General features: G+C 40.6%; 1 protein-coding gene and 1 long non-coding RNA gene across 3 annotated transcripts; one reads left to right on the top strand and one right to left on the bottom strand.

Annotated features, from left to right (window-relative positions):
- Positions 1-58: 58 nt before the first annotated feature.
- Positions 59-6,118, top strand: LOC122459800. Its single transcript, XR_006280735.1, has 2 exons — positions 59-1,894; positions 3,896-6,118. It is a non-coding gene; the product is annotated as an uncharacterized LOC122459800 (long non-coding RNA).
- On the bottom strand, positions 5,892-27,448 carry TMEM184C (transmembrane protein 184C). 2 transcript variants are annotated; one of them, XM_038399739.2, is made up of 10 exons: positions 27,020-27,448; positions 23,138-23,268; positions 23,003-23,039; positions 18,107-18,312; positions 14,287-14,361; positions 11,681-11,774; positions 10,705-10,817; positions 9,791-9,890; positions 8,361-8,532; positions 5,892-7,900 (listed from the first exon to the last, which is right to left on the bottom strand). In XM_038399739.2, exons 1-10 carry the CDS (start codon positions 27,134-27,136, stop codon positions 7,605-7,607), a joined length of 1,341 nt encoding a protein of 446 aa, XP_038255667.1. In that variant the 5' UTR covers positions 27,137-27,448; the 3' UTR covers positions 5,892-7,604. The 2 variants fall into 2 exon arrangements, with proteins under 2 accessions (XP_038255667.1, XP_038255669.1); XM_038399741.2 differs by lacking the exons at positions 23,003-23,039; positions 23,138-23,268; positions 27,020-27,448 and adding an exon at positions 22,044-22,938.
- Between the last annotated feature and the right edge of the window lie 408 nt (positions 27,449-27,856).

The raw sequence follows: 27,856 nt of genomic DNA, 5'->3' as shown, positions 1-27,856 counted from the left end.
AAGTCTTTTATTCTTGTCCGCTCTGGTCCTCCTGTAACAGGTGATCAGCTGCCAAAAACTCTCAGGGTGCAGCTATATGATCTGGAGATGAGAAGTTGCCTTCCCCACCACCCAAGTATTTCTTAAGAATCCCAGGGTCTAGCACATTGTTTTTGAAGCTCGTTTCCCAAGGTTTACGTTAGTCAGGTCTCCTGAGAGATGTTACACATGTTTCCACAATACATAAACATTTGCACTTTTAATACAATGAACTGTTAGGAAATGTTCAGACGACACTCTGAGATCCTCCAGTGCTGTGGATGATTTTATAATAAGAGGACAGTGAAGTGAGAAGCAGAGTAGGGGTTGGCAGCACCAGTCAGTGTTGCTAATGCAATTGGTATTGAGCGAGTTGCCAGCCTCAGAGTCAGTATTAGGGGCAGCCAGCATCCTTTCCTGAGACAGTGCCTGTAGTCTAATACCAGTCTTTTTTAGGACTGCCATGGTATTCACTCCAGGTCAAAAAGTCCCCTTACACTGGGGTGAGGTGTGACCATAGCCTCTTCAAGCTTGCACCTGTTGGGGGAGGAACAATGCTCCTTCCTACCACTCTGATGGTTTAGAATAGGACCTGGCAATCTTGCCAGGATCACCTTGAAGAAAGGAGCAACAGTTCACTAGAGCACTCTAGGACCCAGAGTGTTCAAAATGGAGAAGAGGATTAGCTTGCTTGCCAGGTATGAGACAAACATCAATGATCTAGAAGAAAAAATTGAGGTGGGTGTCACTAGCCTTCTGTGTCCTCTTTGAAAGATTTTCAATTATATGTCCATTACCCAAGGAAAAAAAAAAATCTTGTGGCAATTTTTAAGCAGCATGGCTATTTCACAATAAGGCCAGTTTTTAAAGCTGGGATAAAGTTTTAACCGAGTCCTACTATAAGGGAAAAGTTTCTTCTGGAGCAAAGAAATTTTAAAAAAAAAAGTCTAAATGCTAGTTGGCGCACACATTCTACACTACCAAGCCTAACATATCTCATGTGCTGTAATGCTGGGGGTTGAATGAAGCTTGTGAAACAGCCACCCTTCATTCAGGATAAATATAAGAAATTAAGATCCTTTATGGCAGGGGTGGAGAACCTTTTTTCTATCAGGGGTCATTGGCCCACAGAAAAAAAAAAATCAAATCACAGGCTACACATACATAAAAAGCAACTTAATTTAGGGTTGTTTTTTTTTTGTTTTGTTTTTTTTGAGAGAGAGAGGGAAATATAGAACATTCCATAGGGCAGGGGTTAGGAACCTACAGGCCAGATGAAATTTAGCAATGGGCTAGATATAGCCCATGGGCCATATATTACCCACCCCTGCTTTATGGAATAAAATAGCTAAAACAATAGGAGCCACTGCCTGAAACACATGCCACATGCAAGGCTAGTCAGGCATCTAAGCTACGTGGGTGGAAGTTTCACTGGGGATTGAATGCAAACTAAGTGCTGGGTATTGCTGGATGGAATTGTGGGGATGCGTGTAAAAAGCAGCTGAGAAAAACCACAGAAGGCAGCAAGGAAGCACCAGGGTCACAGGAGCATATCTAATATGACTGCATATTGTGAAAAAGCTAAGAGCTTTTGTGTAGTCTCCTAGCTGGAAAGTGTCTTTGAACAGCGAGCAAAAAAAAGTCTCCTGTTTGTTTACAAAGAACATCCAAAGTCCTCCTCTCATGAAAAGAGAGCTGCATCAAAAAAAATACCTGACTCCATCTCAGTTTCTCCTGCTAATGGAAACAGCCCTGAAGATCCCTAAAGATGGCTAACTACGCAGTATTACTATCCCTTTTGATCTATATCCAGAGATTTTGGGGAAGTACTTCAAGGTGTAGACATTGCTGAGGTTCTGCCCTGCTGCCACAGGCAGTAAGAAGGAATTGAATAGTTTGGCCCACTCTACCCTTGGTATAGGACAGGGCGGGCAAACATTTTGGCCTGAGAGCCACATCGGCAAATAGAAATTGTATGGCAGGCCATTAATGCTCACAAAATTGGGGTTAGGGTGCAATTGGGGTGAGGGCTCTGGGGATGAGGCTTTTGGGATGTAGGAGGGGGCTCTGGGCTGGGACCAAGGGGGATCAGGGCTGGGGCAGAGGTGTGGGCTCTGGGGTGGGGATGAGAGGTTTGAGGTGCAGGAGGGTGCTTCATGCTGGGATTGACAGGTTTGCAAAGCAGGAGGGGGATCAGGGCTAGGGTAGAGGGTTGGAGCTGGGGAGAGGCTCAGGGGTGCAGGTTCCGAGCAGCACTTACCTCAAGCAGCTCCCGGCAGCAGTGGCATATCCCTTCTCTGGTTCCTAGATGTGTGGCCCCTGACCCAGCACGCCAGCTGGAAAGCCAGAGTGGGGCAGAGCCACATGGTGTGGCCCCCCACCTAGTACCCTGGCTGAAGCGCCGCAGTGGGGCGTTCCCCCACCTGGAGCATTTTAAGCCGGCCCATGTTTTAAGCAGAGTGTCAGAGCAGGGCCGAGCTGCATGGTGCAGCCCCTGACCTGACTCCCTGGCAGGAGCTTGCAGGCGGACTTAAAATTGCTGGATCTGGCCCGCGAATGTAGCTTGCCCACCCCAGCACAGGAACATGATGATAGTCAGGGTGCATGCATGACCTCATGGGTGCTGCTAGCCAAATGATTCCAGTCTTGAGCACATGTGCACCAGAAGTGGAATAGTGCTGAGCTGCTCCCACAGACTTTCACCCATAGCCTAGCGAATTAACAGTGAAGGTGAGGGGTCTCAGGAACTCCTGCTAATGCTTTTGGGGAAGTCAAATCCAGTGCAGAAAAACAGGAAAGAGTAAGTGAAACAGTGAGAAAACTATGATGGACAAAATTGTTCCAGATGCATAATCTGCTCTGGACTTCTAGTCCTACCTATTCAAAAAACTTTAAAAATAGGCACATCAAGGAGACCTTTCTACATCAGTGTTGGCAACTTCAGTAGCCATTCTCTAAACAAGGCTCCTGCAGCTGAAGTCTGCAGCTCCTGTAACCTTGTCTACACTAAGGATCTCTATATTGCTAACTAACTAACTAACTATATATACACACACACACACACACTATATTTATTTATTTATTTATTAAGAAACGTTCCCTAGTGTCTACCAGGTTTCAGCAAAACAGTGCTGTTTAGGGATGTAAATGTTGGTCTAAAAAGTTAACCGTTAACTGAGGTCGCTCCAGCCTAGCATGGCAGGGGCTGGGGCCCCTCTGCAACGGCTGGGACAAGGGTTCCTCCGGCCAGCGCAGGGCAGCCAGTGCTGGGGTCACTCCAGCCAGCACGGGACTGCCAGTGTTAACACTTAAGATCAGTTAACAGTATGCCTAATACTTACAGGTTAACCTTTTACATCCCTAGTGCTGTTGGCATCAATCCTACTATTGAGGGCTTGTCTACATGCCCTATGGGACTGTGATTTCTAACATGCTGCATATTGATTGGTCTAGTGCACACCAGCATGGTCTACACAAAGAATCCCTCGTGTGCTTTAACATAGTGCTGTCAGTACTATTAGTGAGCACCAGCATGGTCTACATAGACTAAATTAATATGCCACATTATTGCACTTTAGAAATCACACGCCCGTAGAGCACATTGCTGCTCTGTCTAGAGAAGCTCTAAGTCACAATCTTCTATCGGTGTATTTTTTATTCTCTGCAATCCTTCAAGCTCAATTTTATGCTGAAGTCAAAATTTGCTTATCATATATGCTCATTTGTTGTAAGCAGATATTTTACATTTATATATTTTTGAAAAGACGTAGAAAAGAGAGGTTTTTCTTCCAACTGTACTCAGTTCAGTAGCTATGTGGTAGTTGTCCTATTTTTGTGACCCAGTGCTAATACTGCCTTATTTTATTTTTTTTAATAGTCTTAAATAGATCTCAACTTCTTAGAGGGAAGAGAGTAAGAAACAAAAGTTACTGAGCCAAAACCTCAGAGACTAAGTCACTGAATACTCTGCTCAAGGAGGATTTTAATAATCCTTAACAAACAGTGACAAATACAACTCAACAGGCATGAAAGTAGTTCCTCATTTTACATAGAAGACAGCTTTCTGATCCAGAAGTAGGGACTCCAGATCATCTGTTCTTTATCTTTTTTTTTATAATCATAATGAGCATAAAGGATCTGATTACGAAAAGGAGGAAGATTGGAGGTTGTGACCATGAGCTACTTGAATTCAGCATATTAAGAAACTGGAGGAAGTGTTAGTTTTTCTGAAAAAATAAAATGGAAGAAGTCAGCAAGTTGAGTGCTTCTCTGTGAAACTACAAAACCTGATGCTGAAAGAAAATCCTCTGAGAAACATGAACAGGAAGCAATAGTTACAATTGTATCTTTAATTTTCAGCAAAGAGACAGACTGCAAAATGAGTTAATGATAGTCAGGGTGGAGGTTTAAAAAGAAGTACTAAGGAGAATGTGTGGCCTTTAATAAATCAGAGGATGAAATGAATGACTTAAAATAGCTGATAAACTCTTGTGAATCTGTTTTCCAGAACAAGTAGGACAGTGAACAATATATAAAGAAAGGAAATTCCAAATTATAATCCAATCTAATTTTATCAATAGCTTTTAAACATCTTAGGACTGGAGCACAGCAATTTAGCAGACTGGGACATTTACTTACCCAACTAGTCCAGGTGACACATTCTAGAGCAACAGCTATCAAAGTTACTGTAGCAAGTGTTTTCAAGACGACGAAGAAGGGTGTTACTGAAATATTTTTTAAAAAATCAATTTCAGATTTTTAAAAGGAAGGCAAGTGGCAGGTCACTCCACCATGTAAAATAACTTCCATCCCAGTTAAAATAATTGAAAAATAGGGGTGGGGGAATCGTAACTAAACATAGAATCATAGAGACACAGTATTAGAAGGGACCACAAGGGTCATTTAGTCTAACCCCCCGCCAAAGATGCAGGATTTGTCGTGTCTAAATCATCCAAGACAGATGGCTATCCAGAATACAATATATATTAGAACCCAGGGCAGAAAATATTCAACAAGGGAAAAAAGCAAGGTGATAATTCAGGGAAAATACAAAGGAGAAATCTAGGTCACTCCCAATTTCCTACGAATGAAATAAACAGGAAGTTAAATTCAGAAATCTTGATTCTCCACTGCTTTGCACCTTGCATAATCTATACATCTGTGTGAAGTAAAATATGAAGAGACCAAAATTGCTTTTCCTACAATCGGTCTGGCCTGGCCCTTGCAATTGTATCTTCCAAAGGCCAACTTTGCTGCTATCACCTATACTAGTCATCTCAGAACTGCCAGAAGCACTTGAGCTGGAGTCCACAATGGATAGGGAAGGGGGCTGCCGGAAGGGTATTCCCTTGGAGAGGCATGCACTTCTGGAATACGCTCCTCTCTGCCAAACAATCTGAACTGGTTAACACTTAGGATAGATTACAAATCCCATCTATTTTCTCAAGCCATTAGGCAGAGAAAGATGAAGTTTAGAACTGTGGGAAGTGAATCTTTGATCTTTAGCTCTCGTTATTCATCTTGGCTACATAATGGGAGGAAGCTAAAGGATCTGTGAATGTATTTTTTTTGAATATGGTTTTAATGTCAAAAGGTTCCTAGGAGGTGTTTATGGACAAAATTAAAGTACATAAGCAGGTTGGCATTCTGTTTACTAACTCAATTCAGGTAAAATCTTATTGCCAAAATTCCTTTTTCCACTGTCAGCCCCATGATCCTGAAAATGCTGAACAAGTGTTTGGATTAGTTGTATTTAAGACATCTTTTTTTTTTTTTTTTTTTTTTAAAAAAGAGGGAGGTATTTTCTCCCACACCCTACATCCAAGACTTCTTACCTAGATTATAGAAATAAATCAAATACAACAGACAATGAACACGTTTAAATAAAATCTTTATTTGCTTATTTACAACGAAGGCAATGAATCAGCATATTGAAAGTGTGATTTGCTCTCTTTTCTAACAATGTCAAATACATTAAGTACATACTCCACTTCGGCTATAAAATATGCAGCCTAGTGAATAAGGCAAAATATTTACATAACACTAGTACTGCAAAAAGCACTTTTAAGATGAATTCACTGCAAGAGAAAGAATTAAAAATCTGTTCTGTAAAGGGTATCAATGCTGGAAAAAAAGTTGTTACAAGTACTTTTTGGTGGAATGTTGCAGATACCACTTGAAAAATCATCTACGCTGCTCCAGTTTTATTTCTCTATATAAATGCCAAATTGCAAGCATGCAATGCAAATGCAAGTGTGATGTTGGGATAGAAAAAACACAACCCTTGTTTTGTCCGATTTGCAAAAAAAAAATAAATCCTTAGAACTCTGATATAAATGCCATTATTCTTGATCTGAGGTCTGTAAGTTAGTATCTTCCATATTACACTAGCTACTTGATTCCTCCTTAGTGAATATCTTACTTTTCCTCCCAGTGAGAAGGCAAATTTGTTACTGAATTTGAACTTAAGCTATAGCAGATGCATAAGATGACAGTATACTGACAAAAAATAGACAACTAGACACCTTTTGTTGGGAAATATCCTACTTTGACATGTTTAAGATTTTTAAGAGAAAGGTATAAGTTTATTGCAGTTCTAAGTACAGAAGTCAGTTTCTCCTTCAACTTATGAAATGCTTTTCCTGTTTGACACTTTGCAAACAGTAATTATTCTTACCAGTATGCATGTTAAGTAGGTGTTATTCCCATTTTAAAGACAGAGAAAATGGTGGCAAAATGTAAATTACTTGCCTAGATTTGTGATTAATACACATTTCTGGCTCACAGTCCTGTGCTCAGACCATACCTCTCAAGGAGGCAGCCCAGCAACTCAGTGCTGCCATGCTAAGGATGGCAATTTGCGGTTCTGGGCTCAGTCTCTTACTACTTAGGCCTGTACGGAGAACTTAGTTTTTAAAAGGATGCTTTGGCTGACGCCCAGAGACATTGGTGCTCTGTAATGGGAGAGAGAGTATCTTAATTAAGGAGTTTCAATTGTGTGTTTGTATAGAGGAAGGTGAAGAAGTCAGTACTCCTGCCACACACTACCCACAAATGTATTTGTTCACCGCCTCAATGGAGAGGTAAGCTTAACACAAGAAGTCTCCACTATTCAGTTGCTTAAATTACATTCCTGAAATCAAGTCCCCCCAGTTAGCAGTTCTACCTATATCCACGCATTTGAAGAGCAATAGAGCATTTGTTTACAGCTGTATCTTCTGTGTTAAGAGACACCAGTTCAATCTCAGTATGACACTGCCCTTTTTATGCTAGGTACTATATAGCTTTCTAAATACTTTAACCCTCTTAAGAAATGGATTCTTAAAAATCTGTGCTGGAAGTTTAAACTGCGTACATGTTTTATATTCAACTGATACACTATATACTCAAATCCATTATAGAATTTTAAACAAATTCAGTATTCAAAACTGAGATTCCAATCACTTACTTTGTTCCCGTTTGTGAGACATGCTGCAGTTTGTCCACCTATTAACAGCCCCTTTAAGAGCAATGGAATACGCCATCATGAAACAATGTGGCAGGAAAGCACAGAATAGATTCTTTAGCATACTCAAGTGGAGATGGGATTAACTTTTATCCAAAGGCTTCTCAGATGTACCATGCCCTGGAACAAGGTAATCCTCATTCTCTTCTGCAACAATAGTGTTATAGATGCCATCAGATATTGTAGTTGTTGTAGGTGTAGTCAGAGGTGTCACAGTGTGTCCAAACCCCTGGTAGTGGCCACTCATGGGTGAAGATGGCATAGAAGCAGCATCAAAAATTGGGTCTTGAGTAGATGAAGACAGCAAACTTGTATGTTCGTTTTGTTCATGATCCTCAGCAAAAAATATTTTTCTTGGTTGGCCCAAAACTGTCCTTCCTAAAGTTGTGCCAAATTAAAAGTATTATTATTTTTATAGATCAAACAGTGTGCTAGGTGCTTTATAGATATTTAGTACAAAATAGTAAGTATGCTATATGAAACTGGTCTTTGTCTTAATATATCAGACATTGAAGATGGAGGCTTAAGCCATAGTAGAAAAAACAATCACTTCAGTGAATCAGAACGAAAACATGCCACTAAATATTCATTTCCTTATCTCCCACCCCCTCAAAACAACATTTATCCTGAAACAAAGTATAAAAACCAAAATAAAACACACAAACCCTACCCCATCCGAATTTTTATCCCAACAAGGAAGAAGTGCCAAAAACTCTACTAAAGCCTTCAATTGCTATCAAATTTATGTAGAAGGTGCTCAGATATTGCACTGATAGGTAGCAATACAAAACCCTAAGATAAATATTTTATAAAATTGATGCATCAGCCCAGTACTTACCAACATTTCGAACCTGTTCAGATATATCTGCCCTAATATCAGAAATATCCCACATTGCAAGAAAGGAATCAAAGCATGATCCTTCTTCAGCTTCTTGGACATACGGTTTATAGGAAAAACTGTAATGATGAGCAATAGCAGCAAAGAACATTTCCACACAGATAATAAAATCCTGCAACAAGGAGAGACACTTATTCAGATCTAGTCCTGCAAGAACATCAGCATGACAAAATATGCATTCCTAGATCTCTATTTCCAGTGCAAGACTGGAGGGATCTCCCTCAGCTCTTAAAAACTGATATTTTGGGCACCGATAGCTGCTCCTTGTGAACCAGCAGCATTTCAAGAGCCCATGTGAGTCTGGCAGATTCCTTTGGCAACCAGGCTTACTATAGCCTATTCCAATTTGGCATTCAATCCCATATCCTGACTTGCTGGAAGTGGACATTCAGCAATGAATCTCTTATGATGAAGTATTCAAAAATGTATGTATTTTATGTGCAAAAAAATCTCAGTTGGGATTATAACTAAAATATATATCTATAATACACATGACATGTGACAAGGTGCTGAGTGTAACATTCTTCAGCACTCATTCAGGATGACTTGCATTGTTTACTCATAATTAAGGGTATGATTTAGTCACAGAGGTCGTGGATGTCACAGAATCCATGACTTCCAGCAACCTCCATGACTTCAACCTGCAGTGGTTGGAAGCTGCAGAGTCTCTTGCCAACCATGGGGCCAGGGAGCTGTGGGGTACCCCCAGAGCACCAAGGCACTGGGGGGGAACCCCCCAGCCTCCAGGGGTGACGGAGGGGAACCCCTCAGTTCCCAGCCATTGCGGGGCTCCCAAGTCTCTCCCTGAAGCCTAGGTGCTGCTGCGGGGGGACAGAGCTTGGGGCAGTTCTCTTTCCCTGCCGTAGCCCTGGAGCACCCTCCTGCATCCCAAACCCTTAATCCCTAGCCTCACCCCAGAGCCTGTACCCCAACCCTCTGCCCCAGCCCTGAGCCCCTCATCATTGGTCCCACCCCAGAGCCTGCACCCTAAGCCGGACCCCTGACACCCTTGTAACCCAGCCCTGAGACCACCCCCACTCCATTAAATTTTGTTATGTGCGCCAATATGAAGGTGATGTGTCATACATCAACTCCATATTGGTGCACGTAAGAAAATTCATTCTACATGTGGGTGGGAAAAATTCAAGGGAACGCTGCCCGTGACCTGTCCATGACTTTTACTAAAAATATCCGTGACAAAAATCTTAGCCTTACTCAGAATACTATCCAGTAGTAGCAGCAGTAGCAACCTCGTTTCTCTCATTGGAAACATGAGTTTCTATGAACATGCAATCCTGTTTGTAACTTTCACTTGGAAATGCTCTCTTCACCCCTCTACCAGTTCCCTGTAAACAGCTGTTTGTATTTACCTGTAGGCCTGTGGCCACGGCTTCCACACTTTGCCATTCCCAGGTGCGTTTTTCAGAAATAACACCAATTTTCACCAGCAGTGCAATAAGTACAGCTTGCCTATAAAGATTATTTATATTATAGTAGCACCTAAAGGCCTCATTATACTAGACACTGTACAAACACATTTCAAAATAGTCCCTGTCCTAAGAAGCTTACAATCTAAACAGATGAGACAAAGAACAGAGGAAACAGGCACAAAGTAGTACACTTTCACATGGGATCACACAAAACAACAATGGCAGAGTCTGGACAAAAATACCAAACTTCCCAGAGTCCCAGATTCAGTGCCTCTGCACTAGACCACACTGCCTCTCAAGGTAGAAATAGAGCAAGTTATTTGTTAACCTTATATGACCTAGCACTCATACTGATCTGCTGACTAGCATATAGAGTTACGTGTAAGGCTTTGAATACAAAATTCTAGTTTTGTAGGTGAATAAAAAGTAACAAATCTTAGTCTCCCACAATACAAAGTTTGCCTAGATACTTTGTATTTCTTTTAAAGAAGCTTGCTAGTTAAGTCTTCAGACTAATTTAAAAGATAACTTTGAATTTCAACAATGATAGGTTTTTGTGGTTTAATTATAAGAACAGCCAAACTGGGTCAGACCAATGGCCCATCTAGCCCAATATCCTGTCTTCCAACACTGGCCAGTGCCAGGTGCTTTGGAGGGAATGAGCAGAACAGGGCAATTATCGAGTGATGCATCCCCTGTTGCCCAGTCCTAGTTTATGGCAATCAGAGGTTTAGGGGCACCTGGAGCACAAGGTTGCATCCCTGACTGTCTTGGCTGACATCAATGACCTGAACATTTTCAGTTCTACTGCAATCAGCTCTGGAACAAGCAATACTGATTAAATATTTACTTACCAGAAGGAAACAAAAACTACCATCTTCACACAAAGAAACTTGCCAACAGGCTGGATTGGGTTTAGCTCTTCACGCAGTACTTTATAAAACAGCACAAGGCAATACATCGCAAACTAGAGGAAAAGAAATATTCTTACCTTTTTACAGTTTTTAAATTATGTTTACTTTGTGAGCAGTTATTTTAAAGCAACTGTTTTTATTATGTAAAACATGTTACTTTACAAATGCAAGAAAAAAAGCTAAACAGATTAGAGTTTTTCTTTTGGGGATTTAAGAACTTCTACTTTGCTTATCATTTTAAAGACTACACTTTTTAGAATTTTTTTAAGAAATGTGTCATATTGACAGTCCTAAAGAGTAAAGTCTTCTATCCAAAGAATAAGATAAAGCACGGGAAGCTGCCATGCAAACCTCACTGTGTTTCATCACCAGTACAAATTTAACATGGATAGACCATCTCTACTGATACATGGATACAACGCCACACCCATCCAGATGTCGAACTCTGCTGAGAGTGCCAATAAGGCTGTAAATTAATGCCAAATGTGGCAGTTTTTTTATGATGTTCACCCAAAACTGGAAAGAGTTCAAATTATTTAACTTAAACTGCAAGGAGAAAAAAAGTTGCATGACTTGCAGTGACTACAGACAGACTGGACTTGAACCAGTGACCTAGAGATGAGAGGCTATATATTACCTCACTAAAACACTAAGCCTTTTAGTTCTCTCTCCACCTAACCACAAAGGCAAATTTTGTATATTTTCTACAGAAGTGTTTAATAATGAAGAAATCAAACATTAGAGAATGACATTTTTCCCTTCTATTATGCCTGTAGAGATTTAGTAGGTATGGTTTGAGAAGACTTTAATAATTACTATTAATATATTGAATCAGAACAAAAGTTTCAGGTGATACCGACAATATTTTAAAATTGTAATTTTAAAAACTCCAAAAAGAGACATTCTTGGTACTCACCAGTTGTGACATGTTGTTAAGAATAACCAAGTAAGTCCAGGCATTTTTGAAGCTAAAGTTTCCTTCATCATATACACCAACCAACTCACAGATTCTGGAAGAAAGTTTGGTATTAACCATTGTACAAGTGAACCTCTTTTCTAAAAGTGCTGCTAAACTGGTATCCCATTGATCAGCTGTCAGAATGTAAAATCTATGCTCACTAATACCAGTGCTGAGAGCCTATACAAGAATGGAAGAAATTACAACTTTCAAAAATTTACATAACACAGCAAAGTTTACAGTAGTACTTCTAGAATGGAAAAGGAACTGTGCCATCAGATCTGGAAAAAAAACCCACTCATTCAAGTTTTTTCTGGTGAGCAACAGGAGCTTAAGGCAGCAATTTTTTTTCAGAATTTGTTTCCATTTAAAGAAATTAAACTTCTAGCCATTATGGTTGTGAAGGTAACCTTTTAAATATGAACCAACTTTAAACTGCAGAAGAGTTGTCTGATGCTGCTCATATTTTTGCCAGGCATAAAAGCAGCTAAATTGGTAAAAGACATTGAAAAGACTGAGGCTTCCCAAGTTCCCTCACCAAGATCCAAGAACAACAGGAAAAAGAAAATCCCAACATTCTCCTTTTTCCTAGGAGCAGCATGTGACAGTGCCCCCCATAAGGCTTTATGGAAATATGCTTATGAAAGTATATATGACATAACTGGAATAGGTTTTATGCTACATATGCCATGTAACATATCTCAGTAAAGGTTATGATCTACTGAATCTATTTATCCTATTTATATGCATGTATCATTTTTGTATGAATATTGGCTGTGTACTGGCTCGATTTTTAAGTAGCCTTTGTAAAGCATTTGGTCAGCTTCTTGAGAAAGGAATGTGCAAATTAAGTGCCCAATTAAGAAGCACTTAAGGGACAATGGATCTTGGGAGGCTCAAATCCACACAAGAAGTCTACATGACATGAGGACTTTCAAGCTAGCATGTGAGCCATGGCAGCTACCTGTAAGTTCTGAGTCATGTGACTTGCCCATATGACTCCAAAACTCCATCTTGTATCTGGACTTTGCATAGGAGAGAGGAGGGGGTCTCCACCCACAAGTCTATTTAAGCCTGTGGGAGACCCCTCCATTTTGTCTTCGCTGGCTAAAGAGAGCTTCTCCACCCCCAAGGATACAGGAAAACAACTGGAACAAAGGACAGTAACTACAGGGGGTGTGAGTGATTGCTGGACCCAGACTAGAAGGAGACTAGTCTGTAAAAGGAAGCTTACTGGGTGAGGTTTTTATCTGTAGTCAGTTTTCTTAGACATAGACTTGCACGTTCTATTTTATTTTGCTTGGTAATTCACTTTGTTCTGTCTGCTATTACTTGGAACCACTTAAATCCTACTTTCTGTATTTAATAAAATCACTTTTTACTTATTAATTAACCCAGAGTATGTATTAATACCTGGGGTGGGGGTGGGGGACAGCTGTGCATCTCTATCAGAGGGTGAACCATTTAGGTGTTTACTCTGTATAAGCTTTATACAGGGTAAAACAGATTTATTTGGGGTTTGGACCCACTGGGAGTTGGGCATCTGAGTGTTAAAGACAGGAACAGTTCTTAAGTTGCTTTCAATTAAGCCCGCAGCTTTGGGGCACATGATTCAGACCCTGGGTCTGTGTTGGAGTAGACTGGCATGTCTGGCTCAACAAGACAGAGTGCTAGAGTCCCAAGCTGGCAGGGAAAGCAGGGGCAGAAGTAGTCTTGCCACATCAGTTGGCAGTTCTCAAGGGGGTTTCTGTGATCCAACCCATCACACAGAAAACTGGTGGAGCTTGACTTTTCACCTGGCCACTGTCTCAACTATATATTTCACATCTACCTCTGGTCCACAGTAAATTCTTTTGAGCCCTATTACAGGAGGCCTGAACGGAAATACATGTTTACCACCTGCAATGGATATAACAGTATAGAAAGAGTTCCCATTTGTTACCATGTGAAACCTGACATTGTCACATTTTATCTGTCCACATACATACAGCTGGTTTAAATAAGATCTATGCTACAATTCACAAAGGACACAAATATTTGGAAATTACGCAACACTAATAGCAATTACAGTAACTTCAAAGTTAACTCAGTTTTTACAGGTGACATCATTCTGTTATGACTAAGTTTAGGATTTAAAATTATTTCAGTTCTCCAGGAGGACACACAGTCAAATGTTTGCATGCATAGTTTAACCCAACTTCAATGACTAACATGTAATCTGATTGAGAAATACTCATTTGTCAAAAAAACAAGGGGAAGCCTGCCCATCCTAAGACTTTTCAATTCAGCATTTTTATGGGAGATTTTATATTTTTCTTCTTTCTGAATCAGAAGTTAAATAGTCATTACCAAAGCTCAGGAAATGGTGAGCAGGGATCACAAAGAAGTCACAGGTTGATATAGTTAAGTCAGCTTCAGCTCCACTTACAACAGAGCAAAACAAAAAAGTTATGCTTTTAGATTCCATCAATTCAAATATAAAAACCAACTGTGTAAAAAGTCTTTTCCAGTGTAGCTCAAAGATTATATCATAAAGACAACAAATTCTTTATGGGCATACTTACAGAGCAATAATGGTGGTAAGTGGTCTGACAACAGTGTATTGCAGCACGCCTAGTTTACATCTAAATAATAAAACTCTGCAAACAAACAGAATTCATCACTTAACATAAGAAAAATCAATTTATGAAAATTCCTGTCCTTAGTGTTTTCACTAAATTAAAATTTTACTTCAAGCTAATCTATTTCCAGAACACCAGTATTTAGCTCAAATATCATACAACCATTATGCAACAATTCATAGAATCATGGAAATGTAGCGTTGGAAAGGACATTGAGAAATCATCCAGTCCAGCCCCCTGCATGGTGACAGGCCCAAGTAAACCTAGACCATCCCTGACAGGTGTTTGTCCAACCAGTTTTTTAAAAACTTCCAATGATGGGGATTCCACAAGCTCCCTTATCTATAGCAGAGCTTAACTAGTTTTTCCTAATATCTAACCTGTATCTCTCTTGCTCCAGACTAAGCCCATCACTTCTTGTCATACCTTCAATGGACACAGAGAACAACTGATCATCATCTTCTTTATAACAGCCCTTAACATATTTCAGAACTTATCAGGTGCCTCTCCCCACCCCCAGTCTTCTTTTCTCAAAACTAACCACACTCAGTTTTTTAACCCTTTCCTTATAGGTCAAGTTTTCTAAACCTTTTATCATTTTTGTTGCTCTCCTCTGGACTCTCTCCAATTTGTGCACATCTTTCCTGAAGTTTGTTCCCCAGATCTCGACAGAGTACTCCAGCTGAACCCTCACTAGTACCCAGTGTAGTGGGACAATTACCTCCCCTACCTTTTAAACAGCACTACTGTTAATGCAGCCCAGAATAATATTAGTTTTTTTCAATGATTTCTTAATCATTCAATTTGTGATCCACAATAACCCATATATCCTTTTCAGCTGTACTAGCACATAGCCAATTATTTTCTCTTTTGTAGATGTGCATCTGAATTTTTCCTTCTGAAGTGAAGTACTTTGCACTTATCTTTATTGAATTTCATCTTGTTGATTTCAGACCAATTCTCCAATTGGTCTGAAATCATTTTGAATTCTAATCCTGTCCTCCAAAGGGCTGGGCAACCCTCCCAGCTTGGTGTCATCTGCAAATTTTATATAAACTTACTCTCCAGTCCACTATCCCAGTCATTAATGAAAATATTGATTTAGTACCAGACCCAGGACTGACCCCTGTGAGATCCCACTAAATTTGTTCTAGAAATGCCCAGTTTGACAGCAAACCATCCACTCAGACAGTAACCCCCTTAAAAAAGGAAATTAGATTGCTTTGGCATGATTTGTTCTTGATAAACCCATGCTGGCTACTTCTTATAACACTATTATCTTCTAAGTGCTTACAAAGTGATTAATAATTTGTTCCAGTATCTTTCCAGATATCATAGTTAGACTGACTGGTCTAGGATTCCCTAGGTGAAGATAGGTACTATATTTTCCTCTCTCTAGTCTTTTGGGACCTCACTTATCCTCAAGTAACTCTCAAAGATAATTGCTACAGGTTCTGAGATTGCTTCAGCTATTTCCTTAAAGTACCATCAGATTAATTGCATCAGGCCCAGCCGACTTGAATACATTCTAACTTACCTAAATATTCTTTTACCTGTTCTTTCTCTATTTTGACTCGTATTCCTTCCCCCCTTGTCATTAAAATTAGTTGTGCCGAGTGGTCACCAATTAACCTTTTTAGTGAAGACTGAAGCAAGAGGCATTAAACACCGTAGCTGTCTTCATGCCATCAGTTATTAGCTCTCCTTCCCTGCTAAGCAGAGGACCAACACTTTCCTTTGTGTTTCTCTTACTCCTAATGAATTTAAAGGTGGTCTTTTATTGCCTTTTACGTCCCTTGCTTTTTTGGTTTTAGCCTGATTTTGTACCGACATGCTTGTGCTATACTTTTATACTCCTCCTTAGCAATCTGTCCAGATTTCCACTTCGTTTAGGATTCCTTTTGGATTTTTCAGGTCCTAATGGAGCCACAATGGCCTCTTACTAGTATTCCTACCTTTCCTTCACATCAGGATAGTTTGCAATTTTGCCTTTAATACAGTCACCTTCTGGAACTGTCAAGTCTCCTGAACAACTTTTCCCTTAGATTTTCTTCCCTTAGATTTTCCTTCCCTTATCTCTCAGTTCTGAGTTTTCACGATCACTTTCACCCAAATTGTGTCCCACCTTCAGATTTGCTACTAATTCTTCCCTATTTTGCCAGAATCAAGTCTAAAATGGCTGTCCCCCTAGTTACCTCTGCCGCTTTCTGGAACAAAAAATTGTCCCCAATACATTCCAAGAACTTATTAAAAATTTTCCATTTTGCCCTATTACATTTTCAGTGGATGTCTGGGTAGTTAGAGTCCCCCATTACTATCAGGTCCTAATGTTCTGGACATTTCTGTTACTTGTTCTAGAAATGCCTCATCCACCTCCTCTTCCTGATTTGGTGATCTATAGTAGACCTGTACCATGATGTCATCCTATTTTTTAGCCCCTTTTATCTTTATCCAGAGACTCTCAAGAGGTCTGCCTCCCACCGGATCTCAGAACAAATGTATACATCCTTGATGTATAATCTAACACCTCCTCTCGCTTTACCCTGCCTGTCTTTTCTGAAAAAGTTATACCTCTCTACACCAATATTCCAGTCATGAGATTTATCCCACCATGTCTCTGTGATGCCATTATACATTACACAATGGCAGTAGCTCTCAACCTTTCCAGACTACTGTACCCCTTTCAGGAGTCTGATTTGTCTTGTGTACCCCAAGTTTCACCTCACTTAAAAACTTGTAAAATCAGACATAAAAATACAAAATGTGTCACAGCTCACCATTACTGAAAAATTGCTTACTTTCTCATTTTTACCATATAATTATAAAATAAATTAATTGGAATATAAATACTGGTCTTACATTTCATGTACTGTAAACAAATCAGCATAAAATTTTGAAATTTTGATTTGTATTGACTTTTCTAGTGCTTTTTATGTACACTGTGGAAAACTAGGCAAATATCTAGATGTGTTGATGTACCCCCGGAAGACTTCTGATTATTCCCAGGAGTACATGTATCCCTGGTTGAGAACCACTGCACTATGGAATACAGACAGGCATATTCAATGCTTCCTTTCTGTCAGCCACAAAAAACCTATTACACAGCACAATAGAGCTCTATTCCTGATGTGTTATAGGATACAGTCACTAACAGTCAAAACATTTGCTTAGTCAAAACAAGGTCATTCTGAAAAACTCATGATATTCCAACTTATCAAAATATCAAACAGGAGAAGGAGGGCATATTATTCATCAGATGAAGCAACTAGAAACATGATCAGTTAGTGGGCCAAATCCTGTTCATCTTACTCACATTAGTTGTTGAAGTGAAGTCAATGGAGCTACACTGCATGAGTAAGTCTACAGTAACAGGATTTGGCCCCTGCTCTAGGATACTGCTGGAAAATAGTGTGCCCCAAAAAGAGCCAAATTCAAGAGAAGCACCTGTTCTCCATGATGAATGTTGCTTTCATACCTATTTTTGGAAAATAAGGAAGTCTCTTTCAGTATCATATAAATTAATTAGTTTATTATCTAAAAACATCTAATTCTGTAATTTTTACAGCTAATTGAAAAGACTTTCCACAACCAGCTCAGAAGAAGTGGTAAACCAAACCCTCTGTACTGTGTGCACATTATAATTGACTTAGCCACGTAGCATCAACTATAGTACTAAATATGAGCAACAGCATCTTCTGTATCAAAGTACACAGTATTAAACACTCAAGATATTCTTAATATAAAGATACTATAGTATACTTACTCTCCCATAGCCCATGATGGACAACAACAAAGGGGAGGTAGATGTCTCTGCTGATCTTTGGCTTCTATGATTAATACCAGATTTGGATACCGGTTGGTTAAATAATTGGAAAGGAATACCATAAAATTGTAGATGACGTATGCTTCATAGCATTCTCTACAGGTATCCACATATATTGCAATGTTGGGATATTTCAAAGCTATCCACTATAAGAAAACATGGAAACATTAAAAAGTTGCATTCAAATAAAACAAATGAATCCAAGTATAGACTGAATACTTTTCATATAAATTACTTTTATGGACCGTATCCCTGGCATACCCAAAGACACTACCATATGCTATGCATAGATATTTAAGGTTGCAGAAAATTATATACGCAACAGTATGCCAAAGTAATTGAAAAATGTGTATTATACAAGGAAGGGAGTTAAAGTTGCACTTTTTCATTCCACAAACTGCCACTAATTGGCTAGACAATACTGGAACCCTACTGTTGTTGCCTAACACCTCGGTCAGAGCTTAGAATTTCCTGTCTAGTGGACATCTGGTCTGAGAGCCCCACAATATGGATTTACTTTCCCAGGGGCTTTGTGAGAAATAGCATTATCGCCATTTTACATATGGGAAACCGAGGGACAGATTAAGTAGCTTGCCTAAGGTCACACAGGGGAAGAGTTAGAACATTGAACTGAACCCAGATCCAAGTCCCAGTCCAGCGATTTAAACAAAAGCATCCTTTTTCAAAAGAGCTAAAATAGATTATGAAGTGCAGAGAATTAAGGCCAACCAGTGAGAGTCTGAAACAGAACTTGTGACATCCCGATTCCCATTCTTTTTCTCATTGCCTAACAGTAAGCAATAGCAGGCTCCCTTTTGCCAGGCATGACATTCCCCCAAACATTTGGAAAGAAGTCCCAGTTGTTCTACAGTACTAGAGAACTTAGAAGCTGTATGTATGCATTATAGTGTAGTGTATATAGTGTAGTTATAGTGTACATTATAGTGTATGCATTCATTGTTTTAGGAAGTTCTATAGACCAGTAGCATTTTTTAATATATGAACAAAGTTCAGTTTTCAGAGTTTCACAGCTCTTTCAAAAAAAACAATTTCCCCTAATATACCCAAACACTTTTCAGTGATAGCTATTTCCATGAAAATTTCAACTGTCTACTCCCGTTTCAGGGATGAAGCTCTTAAAAAATTTGCAAGTTTTTAATATGAAAAGCACATTTCACACAGAAATCCCATAACTCGACATTAAAGATTTTTGTTTAATGTAAGTAAGAAATTTTACTTTCAGATAGACTCCAAGACAAAGTTTCAGAAATGTATAAGCAACCAAAGACAGAGGATTAGACCAGAAATTATGCAACTGTATCTTAGAGGGAGCCATACTTATGAACTTATTTTTTTTCCCCCAATTTTGCCACACACTCGGGTGCCAGCCTCTATGCTTCAGTTAGACCATCCGTAACATGGGTATAGGTTAAAATATGGTAGTCGCATTTCTAAAAAGATACATCTTTTACACAGCTGAAACATATTTGTTGCAGACAAGTCACGTAACAACATGAGCTCTAACAACAGTATTTGTTTAAATAATAACTTCCATTAGGTTCTGCCTTCCTGCTCTTTGCAGATATAAGCTATCTGAAATATTCATGTTTGACTGAAGTTTTCTAAACTTGGTCTCTATCCAAAGGCAAATTTTTTTGTAGAAGTCTGAGCAAAATCCCTTTCAGTTAAAGAGGGGGAAGAGACATAACTTCTCATTCAAAAAAACCCCCAGGTCTAATACTTTTGTGTATCGAAAACACTGAAGAAACTTGACAAGAACACAGTCCTCACTGAAGAATATCATATTTGTGATTTCATGCAAGGCAAAAATCTACAGTAGTTTTCCTCTACCACCTCCTTTTCATGTTATTCCTCTTCCCAGAATGTCCCTAGATTCATAGATACTAAAGTCAGAAGGGACCATTCTGATCATCTAGTCTGACCTCCTGCACAACGCAGGTCACAGAATCTCACCCACCCACTCCTACGAAAAACCTCACCTATGTCTGAGCTATTGAAGTCCTCAAATCGTGGTTTAAAGACTTCAAGGAGCAGAGAATCCTCCCTCAAGTGACCCATGCCCTATGCTACAGAGGAAGGTGAAAAACCTACAGGGCCTCTTCCAATCTGCCCTGGAGGAAAATTCCTTCCCGACCCCAAATATGGCGATCAGCTAAAACCCTGAGCATATGGGCAAGATTCACCAGCCAGATTCTACAGAAAAATTCTTTCCTGGGTAACTCAGATCCTATCCATCTAATATCCCATCTCAGGGGATTAGGTCTATTTACCCTGAATATTTAAAGATCAATTAATTACCAAGATCACATTATCCCATCATACCATCTCCTCCATAAACTTATCAAGTTTAATCTTAAAGCCAGATAGATCTTTTGCTCCCACTGCTTCCCTTGGAAGGCTATTCCAAAACTTCACTCCTCTGATGGTTAGAAACCTTTGTCTAATTCCTGGTGGCCAATTTATACCCATTTGTTCTTGTGTCCACATTGGTACTGAGCTTAAATAATTCCTCTCCCTCTCCTGTATTTATCCCTCTGATATATTTAGAGAGAGCAATCATATCTCCCCTCAACCTTCTTTTAGTTAGGCTAAACAAGCCAAGCTCCTTAAGTCTCCTTTCATAAGACAAGTTTTCCATTCCTCGGATCATCCTAGTACCTGGTCCAGTTTGAATTCATCCTTTTTAAACATGGGAAACCAGAACTGCACACAGTATTCCACGTGAGGTCTCACTAGTGCCTTGTATAATGGTATTAAAACCTCCTTATCCCTACTGGAAATGCCTCTCCTGATGCATCCCAAGACCGCATTAGCTTTTTTCACAGCCATATCACATTGGCAGCTCATAGTCATCCTATGATCAACCAATACTCCAAGGTCCTTCTCCTCTTCCGTTACTTCTAATTGATGCGTCCCCAGCTTATAATAAAATTCTTCTTATTAATCCATAAATACATAACCTTACACTTCTCACTATTAAATTTCATCCTATTACTATTACTCCAGTTTACAAGGTCATCCTGATCCTTCTCTGAATTGGCAATACCTCCCAGCTTTGTATCATCTGCAAACTTTATTAGCACACTCCCACTTTTTGTGCCAAGGTCAGTAATAAAAAGATTAAATAAGACTGGTCCCAAAACTGATCTCTGAGGAACTCCACTGGTAACCTCCCTCCAGCCTGACAGTTCGCCTTTCAGTAGGACCCGTTGTAGTCTCCCCTTTAACCAATTCCTTAACCACCTTTTGATGTTCATACTTATCCCCATCTTTTCCAATTTAACTAATAATTCCCCATGTGGCACGGTATCAAATGCCTTACTGAAATCTAGGTAAATTAGATCCACTGCGTTTCCTTTGTCTAAAAAAATCTGTTACTTTCTCAAAAAAGGAGATCAGGTTGGTTTGGCATGATCTACCTTTTGTAAAACCATGTTGTATTTTATCCCATTTACCATTGACTTCAATGTCCTTAACTATTTTCTCCTTCAAATTTTTTTCCAGGACTTGCATACTACAGATGTCAAACTAACAGGCCTGTAATTACCCGGATCATTTTTTTTTTCCCCTTTCTTAAAAATAGAAACTATATTAGCAATTCTCCAATCATACGGTAGCCTCTATTGCTGTTCCCTCCCTCCTTGGCAAGCTAGCTCCTTTGCTTGGTCACTCCACATTCCTCTCTTGAAAAGAGATTAAGAAATGGAAGAATTAAATTCTTTGACTGCAACACAATGTACTACCAGGGTGGATCTAGAATAGCTATTGTGACCCTGTAGTATCTGAAAGATACTGAAAGATTTGGAATGTTGCTTGACTCTGCTAACAGAAATGGTGTATTGTGCAATATACTTACTGGAAACCAAAGGAGTGCACTCATGAAGACTGGCTCTGCTAACAGAGGCTGACACCTGGGGTTTTGCTGTGTCCAATACCATGATCGGATGGCTTAGGATCCTTTGGTACTGATGGTTTTGTTTTCACTCCAGGCATGGAGAACAGTACTTTCAGTGGGATCTTAGGCTGCTCTTTTTATTCTCCAAGGGGAAAGGAGCCAAGGAAAACCTTATAGTATTCACAAATTCTGAGTACCTGGAACCAGGTTAAGCTGCTAGAGCCTCCTAGACCAGAAAGATTTGGGGCCCGATTTAGCACTCGTGAGCTCTTGGAGTGAAGGTGCTGTAGATTGCATGCTGCAAAAGGTACTATTTTTCCTCCAAGCATGCCAGACACCTCATATGGGTGTCCAGATTGGGGAATACATCATGACAAGAAGCACCCCTCTTGAATCCAGGCCTCCTCTCTCTTTTAGATCTGTGAACTCATATCAAGGTGCACGAACTAATAAAGCTTAAAAGAAATATCTTTATAAATAAAAAAACCAATCCTATCAAAAATTACAAATCCTGACTTATTAATAAATATAACTAAGGCACAGCATCTCTGCCGAGGCTGGAGAGGTTCCTGGACCGACTGGTACTGCAGTTGAAAGAAACCGAGGAGGACAGAGCACCATTTCCCTTTTACAACCTTGCCCTCAGAAAGTTCAGGAACGGTGAGGGGAAGGCTAGGAGGGTGCATGAGAGTATTCCAGCAGTCACTGCCATAAGAACATTCCACCACCAGACTGCATTGCTGGCACACTCCACGAGTAGGAACGTGCAGAGGCCATTTGAAGAACTGTCAAGTTTATAGCCATGATTTAACATTAGCATTGTTTTTGTGAAGTGTTACACTGGTTTCCATTTTCCCCTGAGCAAGCAAAATACACTAGTTCAGTGACTCCAAACTAGAGACTAGAAAGAATACACTTACACTGTCTAAACTGTAAATCGGCACCATCCATAGAATCCTGTATTGATGACAAAAGAACATCTGAGATTACTGCAAGTATTTTCATCACCAGGAATGAAATGCAATATTAGCAGCAAAGAATATGTAAAGTGTTACCTTATTATTGGTTTCTGTAATTCAGGTTGAGTATAATGAACTAAATGTTGCAATATATCCCAGAGAGAAATTGGTATAGTCATCAGCAGAAAAATTCCAGCAATAAACCATGCCTTGGTATGAATTCCAACCTTAGAAGGGAGGGAAGGAAGAACAGCACAAATAGAAAAAATGTAACGTTAATTTACTGTACCACTACCATTTTAATCAGTTTTTGAAGTATGGGTTTTTAAATGGGAGTAGCCTCTTAAATGATACAACAGGATTACGCACTGAATGTATAAAATAAAGTGTTAAGAGTGGGAATTCCGCAAACATCCGTGAGAGTGAAACTGGTGTGTTTAGGTGTTTAAAAGTGTTGAGCACCAGGAAATAAGAATTACCAAAATAAAATCAAAGCATCAACATTGATAAATGGGAGAAACAAAACCAAAGATGAAATATTGATAGTTGTTCAGTTATGAGACTAATCCAGGGAGCGATCCCACATTAAGTTTCCTTTGGTTCTTCTTCTCATACAGTAGGGGATGCCAAACAACCAAAAGAAACTTAACTTTATAATAAATTAAAGTTGTTAATAAAATTAATAATGGAAGGAAATTAAAATGAATATGGGATATATGATTGAAACTAACAGAGAAAGTAGATGTATTACACAATGTGAAAGGTAAATTAATGATACAATGTTGATCATATAAAAATATTTAACAAAAATAAATTCAAAAACTATCAAAAAATAAAAATTAGCACAAAAATTAATCGAAAATTTGAGGAAACAATACCACAAAGTGAGTGTATGTTCAACAAGGAACTACAACTAAATAATATTATTCTATTTCATTTATGACATGTCACTTTAAGGAATCAATTAAAAGAGCACAGTACTCAACTGAGGTAGACAACCCTCCAAATCTTTAATGTAATTTAACAACCATACTTAATTAATGAGTATAGTATGATAAATATAGATTAAGATGGGGGCATCAGTCATAGAATTTGTGGATGCAACTTCACTTCATACCACTAGGTTTCTATACACTACTGGTTTTCAACTTTTTTCATTTGCAGACCCCTAAAAAATTTCAAATGGAAGTGCAGACTTCTTTGGAAACCTTAGACATAGGGAGCCCTGGACCACAAGTTGAAAATCACTTCCATACACTAATGCAGTTGAGCTTTACTAGATCATTAAACTGAGTCAAAGGGATTCAATAAAACTAAAAGCCAAAACCACCATTAAACCAAACAAGCTTAGTATGGCCAAGTGGTAACTTTTGAGATTGCTTTTAGAAAAGCACTTTTATGATTGTCTGTGAGATCGAAGAGAACAACTTTAAATCAGGCGGTCACTCTAAGCTAAATCTAATGCTAAAGTTTTAGTGCACACACATCTAATTATTGTTTCAATAATATAATTCAATAATATATAGTATATATATTGAATAGAAGAGCCTCAACACCATAAAGGTTGTGCAGGATTAGTTAGCAGGTGTTAAAGGTTTGAGGTTACTGTCCAATGCAACTGTATAAAGCTGAAGCTTAAGTCGAGCAAGGTGAGGTGTGCTTAAGAAGCATGGTAGGATGAGACAATGCAGTCCCAGGAATATATAGAGAGGAAGATAACATTTCTGAGAGAAGCTTTTATGTGTGAACTCAGAATGGTCAAATTTAAAATGCAAAAAGCAATATTGAAATGCTACTTGCTCTTAGAGCTTGGGTAAAACAAGGAAATTTGAGTTACAATCTAAGAAGGAACACAGCTGTCTGACTAGTGAGAACTCACACTTTACAATGAATTCTGATAGGAACACTTATAAACAGGATAAATAGAGAAGAAAATTTCATGATCTGGAAAACAAACAGATAATGTTGAAATAAGGTATAAATTATGAGAAGTTATTTTCTCTCACACACACACACACACACACACACACACACACCATAAACAGCAGGCAGTGAAAGTGGAGGAAAAAATGGAGACTACTTGTCTCTTACTCACTTAGCTTGAGAAGCACTGGTTTAGACCATTCCTATCTGATGTGGGGGACCGGCAATTTTTTTTCCCCAATGTGCACGCAGACCGGCAGCCAACGGCTCGCGGACTGGCACCGGTCCGCAGACCATCACTTTGAGTAGCACTGGTCTAAACTACAGTTAGGTCAACATAAGACATACGTCAGCATCTACATTACAGCCTTTCTCCCACCAATATAAGCACTGCACTACACCAACATAACTCCACCTCCATGAGAGGCATAAGGCTTATGTCCCTGTAGTTAGGAGGACACAGTGTCTGTGTAGACTGCCTCCCTTTACATCAGCTGTTGGTTCTCTTGTCAATTTCATTGCAGGAGCTGTGAAATTGACAAGGAAGCTGGGCAGCTAGAGTTGGGGGCAAGAAGCCCTGGTGGCTCCCCACAACCGCTGGCTCCTAGCTGGGAACAAGCAACCCCGGCAACTTTGGACCCCACTCCCAGCTGGGAGCCAAGGCGAGAAGCCCCGGTGCCCATCCTCAGCTGGGAGTTGAACAGCTGTGTCAATTTCAAAAAGAGGGAGCAGGGTAGAGGGGCCAAGAAGCCAGTGCAACTGGACCCCACGCCCCAGGGGTGAGAAGCCCAGGGTGGCTTCCCTCAGCTCATGGCAGGGAACGGAGAGGGGAGAAGCCCTGGTCTCCCTGCCCTGCTGGCAGCTCCCAGCTGGGACCCTGGCTGGCCCACAGGCTCCCAGCAGGTTGCCCCCCGCTTTGGCTTCAACAGAAATCAGTCTTTATTAAAGCGTATTTCTAGTTTAAATTAAGGGTTTTTATTTTTATACATAATATAAGTTGTTTTGTTAAAAAAGTTGACTTTTTAAATTATTTGATTAGACTATTAAACTAATATAAAAACTTTGAAACTTGTTCAGCATGTTGCACCAACAGACTCCCATCCACGCTTGAGTGGCAAATTACATCACTTTTAAAGGGAAACAGTCACGTAATCACTTATGCCTGAATGTTTAACTCACTATTGTTAAAATACCTAAGAATATTGATCCTGAAGGAGAACAAAGAAATCTTTTTTTCCATTGTTTACTTTGTGCTTTTATCAGCACTTGAATACAGTTAGTTTTCAGTTTCCATTCATTCGCTACTACTTATGTTATCTTTAAGTCCACAAAAATTGGCATAGCCTCAAGAGAAAGGAGTAACTTTAATTTATTTTTACTTAGCAAATTTTGAGTCTCTGTCCTTTCAAGTAAGTTGATACTAGCACCAGGCAGAGAAATTTAAGCTTTCTAAGAGACCTGGACTTCATAGTTAATGGGTCTTACACTGAGAACTTTCAGTTAACTTTTCTGATGTCACTATCTTTTTATGACATCACTCAAACTGTAAATCTACAGACAGGGTTTATAAATAAGATTTTGTATTTATGAAGGCAACATTAGGTTTAACTACAAGGAATAAATAAGAGGAAATGAGCCTCAAGATGATGGTTTTGAACAAGACATTAGATTTGTCACTGGAACAAACGTAAGACTGAAGTAAGAGACCTGTTGCCAAGATGCTCAGCGTGTGCCCCTGGGGACAGCAAAGCGATAGGATGGATATACAGGCGGTTTTACTCGTGGCAGTTGAAAGTGTGAACGTTAATTTTGTTTTCAAAGCCTAGCGCTCGTTGCTGACGCCAGCCTACCAAACGGGGAAGCCCACCGGCGTGTACGCAGACCAGACGAGCCAACGCTACGGCTTCAGCCTTGTTTATGCCTTGCCCGGAGCCATGCCGCGGGGCTGCCACTCTCGCCCGGCCCAGCCAGGCCCCGCACCCGCACCCGCACCCGCACCCCCCCACGCCGGCCCCTCGGTTCTCCGCGGGGAGGGAGGCAGCGAGGGCCGCTTACCTCCAGTTTCTGCAGCTCCCACACGCACAAGGGAACCGCCACCAGCAGCCCCACAACGTAGAGAACAACCACCAGCGGCCGGATCCACCTCCGCCAGTTGCCGCAGGTGCACGGCATGGTCCCGGCAGCGAGCGGAGCGGAGCGCAGCGCGGCGCGGCGCCTCCCGGTCTCCGCCCGGCCCCGGCCCGGCCCCGGCCCCGGCCCCGACGCGGCGGGCTCAGGTGCTGGGAGCCGGCCTGGAGCGCTCGAGAGACGGGGACAGCACCGGCCGGGACTCGTCAGGCGGGCGGCCCATCTCACCGCCCCCTGCGGGCGCAGCCCGAACCTGTCCCGCCTCCTCCTCACTCGGGATCTCGGCTCCAAGCAACCCCTAGCACCACTTCCGCCCCGCCGCCTAACCACACTTCCGGCTCCTCGCTCAATCACGTCACAGCCCAGCGCTGATTGGCTGCCTGTGTGGCCCGCCTGTCTCTAGCCCGCTCTTCGGATTCTCTGATTGGGCAGCACGGACGTCAGTCCCTGGGGTTCTATGGGGTCCAGGGATCAGTGATTTGTTTATACGTGCTTTTACCCTCCCTCCACGCTGGTCTCGCCCACCTGCTTTCCCCCCCGTCACTCCAGAGCGATGGTCTGTCCTAGCTCCTCCCACTCGCAGACCTAGAGTATTGCTCTCGGGCCGCTCCGGCCTCGCCCGGCGGCGTCAGGCTGTTGCTCCGCCCGGGCATCCGCCAGCAGCAGGGCCGGCGCTCCGGGTGACTTGTTAAGTGAGAAGCGGGGGATGCTTCAGCGATAGAGGCGATTGTGGCCGCTTCCCTCCGGGATGGTGCTTGGTCTCTA

The sequence above is a fragment of the Dermochelys coriacea genome, chromosome 4 (assembly GCF_009764565.3).
Source record: "Dermochelys coriacea isolate rDerCor1 chromosome 4, rDerCor1.pri.v4, whole genome shotgun sequence".
Lineage (NCBI taxonomy): Eukaryota > Metazoa > Chordata > Testudines > Dermochelyidae > Dermochelys > Dermochelys coriacea.
The sequence above is the reverse complement of the archived record's forward strand: the minus strand, read 5'-3'. Positions and strand labels throughout refer to the sequence as shown.

Bases quoted from the DNA above. Each gene is read 5' to 3' on its own strand.
- TMEM184C (XM_038399739.2), bottom strand. From the start codon at position 27,136: ATGCCGTGCACCTGCGGCAACTGGCGGAGGTGGATCCGGCCGCTGGTG. The intron at 23,269-27,019 runs GTAAGCGGCCCT...CTCCCTTCTAAG, and splicing joins GGGAGCTGCAGAAACTGGAG to GTTGGAATTCATACCAAGGC. The intron at 10,818-11,680 runs GTGAGTACCAAG...CTTTTCCTCTAG, and splicing joins TTAACAACATGTCACAACTG to TTTGCGATGTATTGCCTTGT.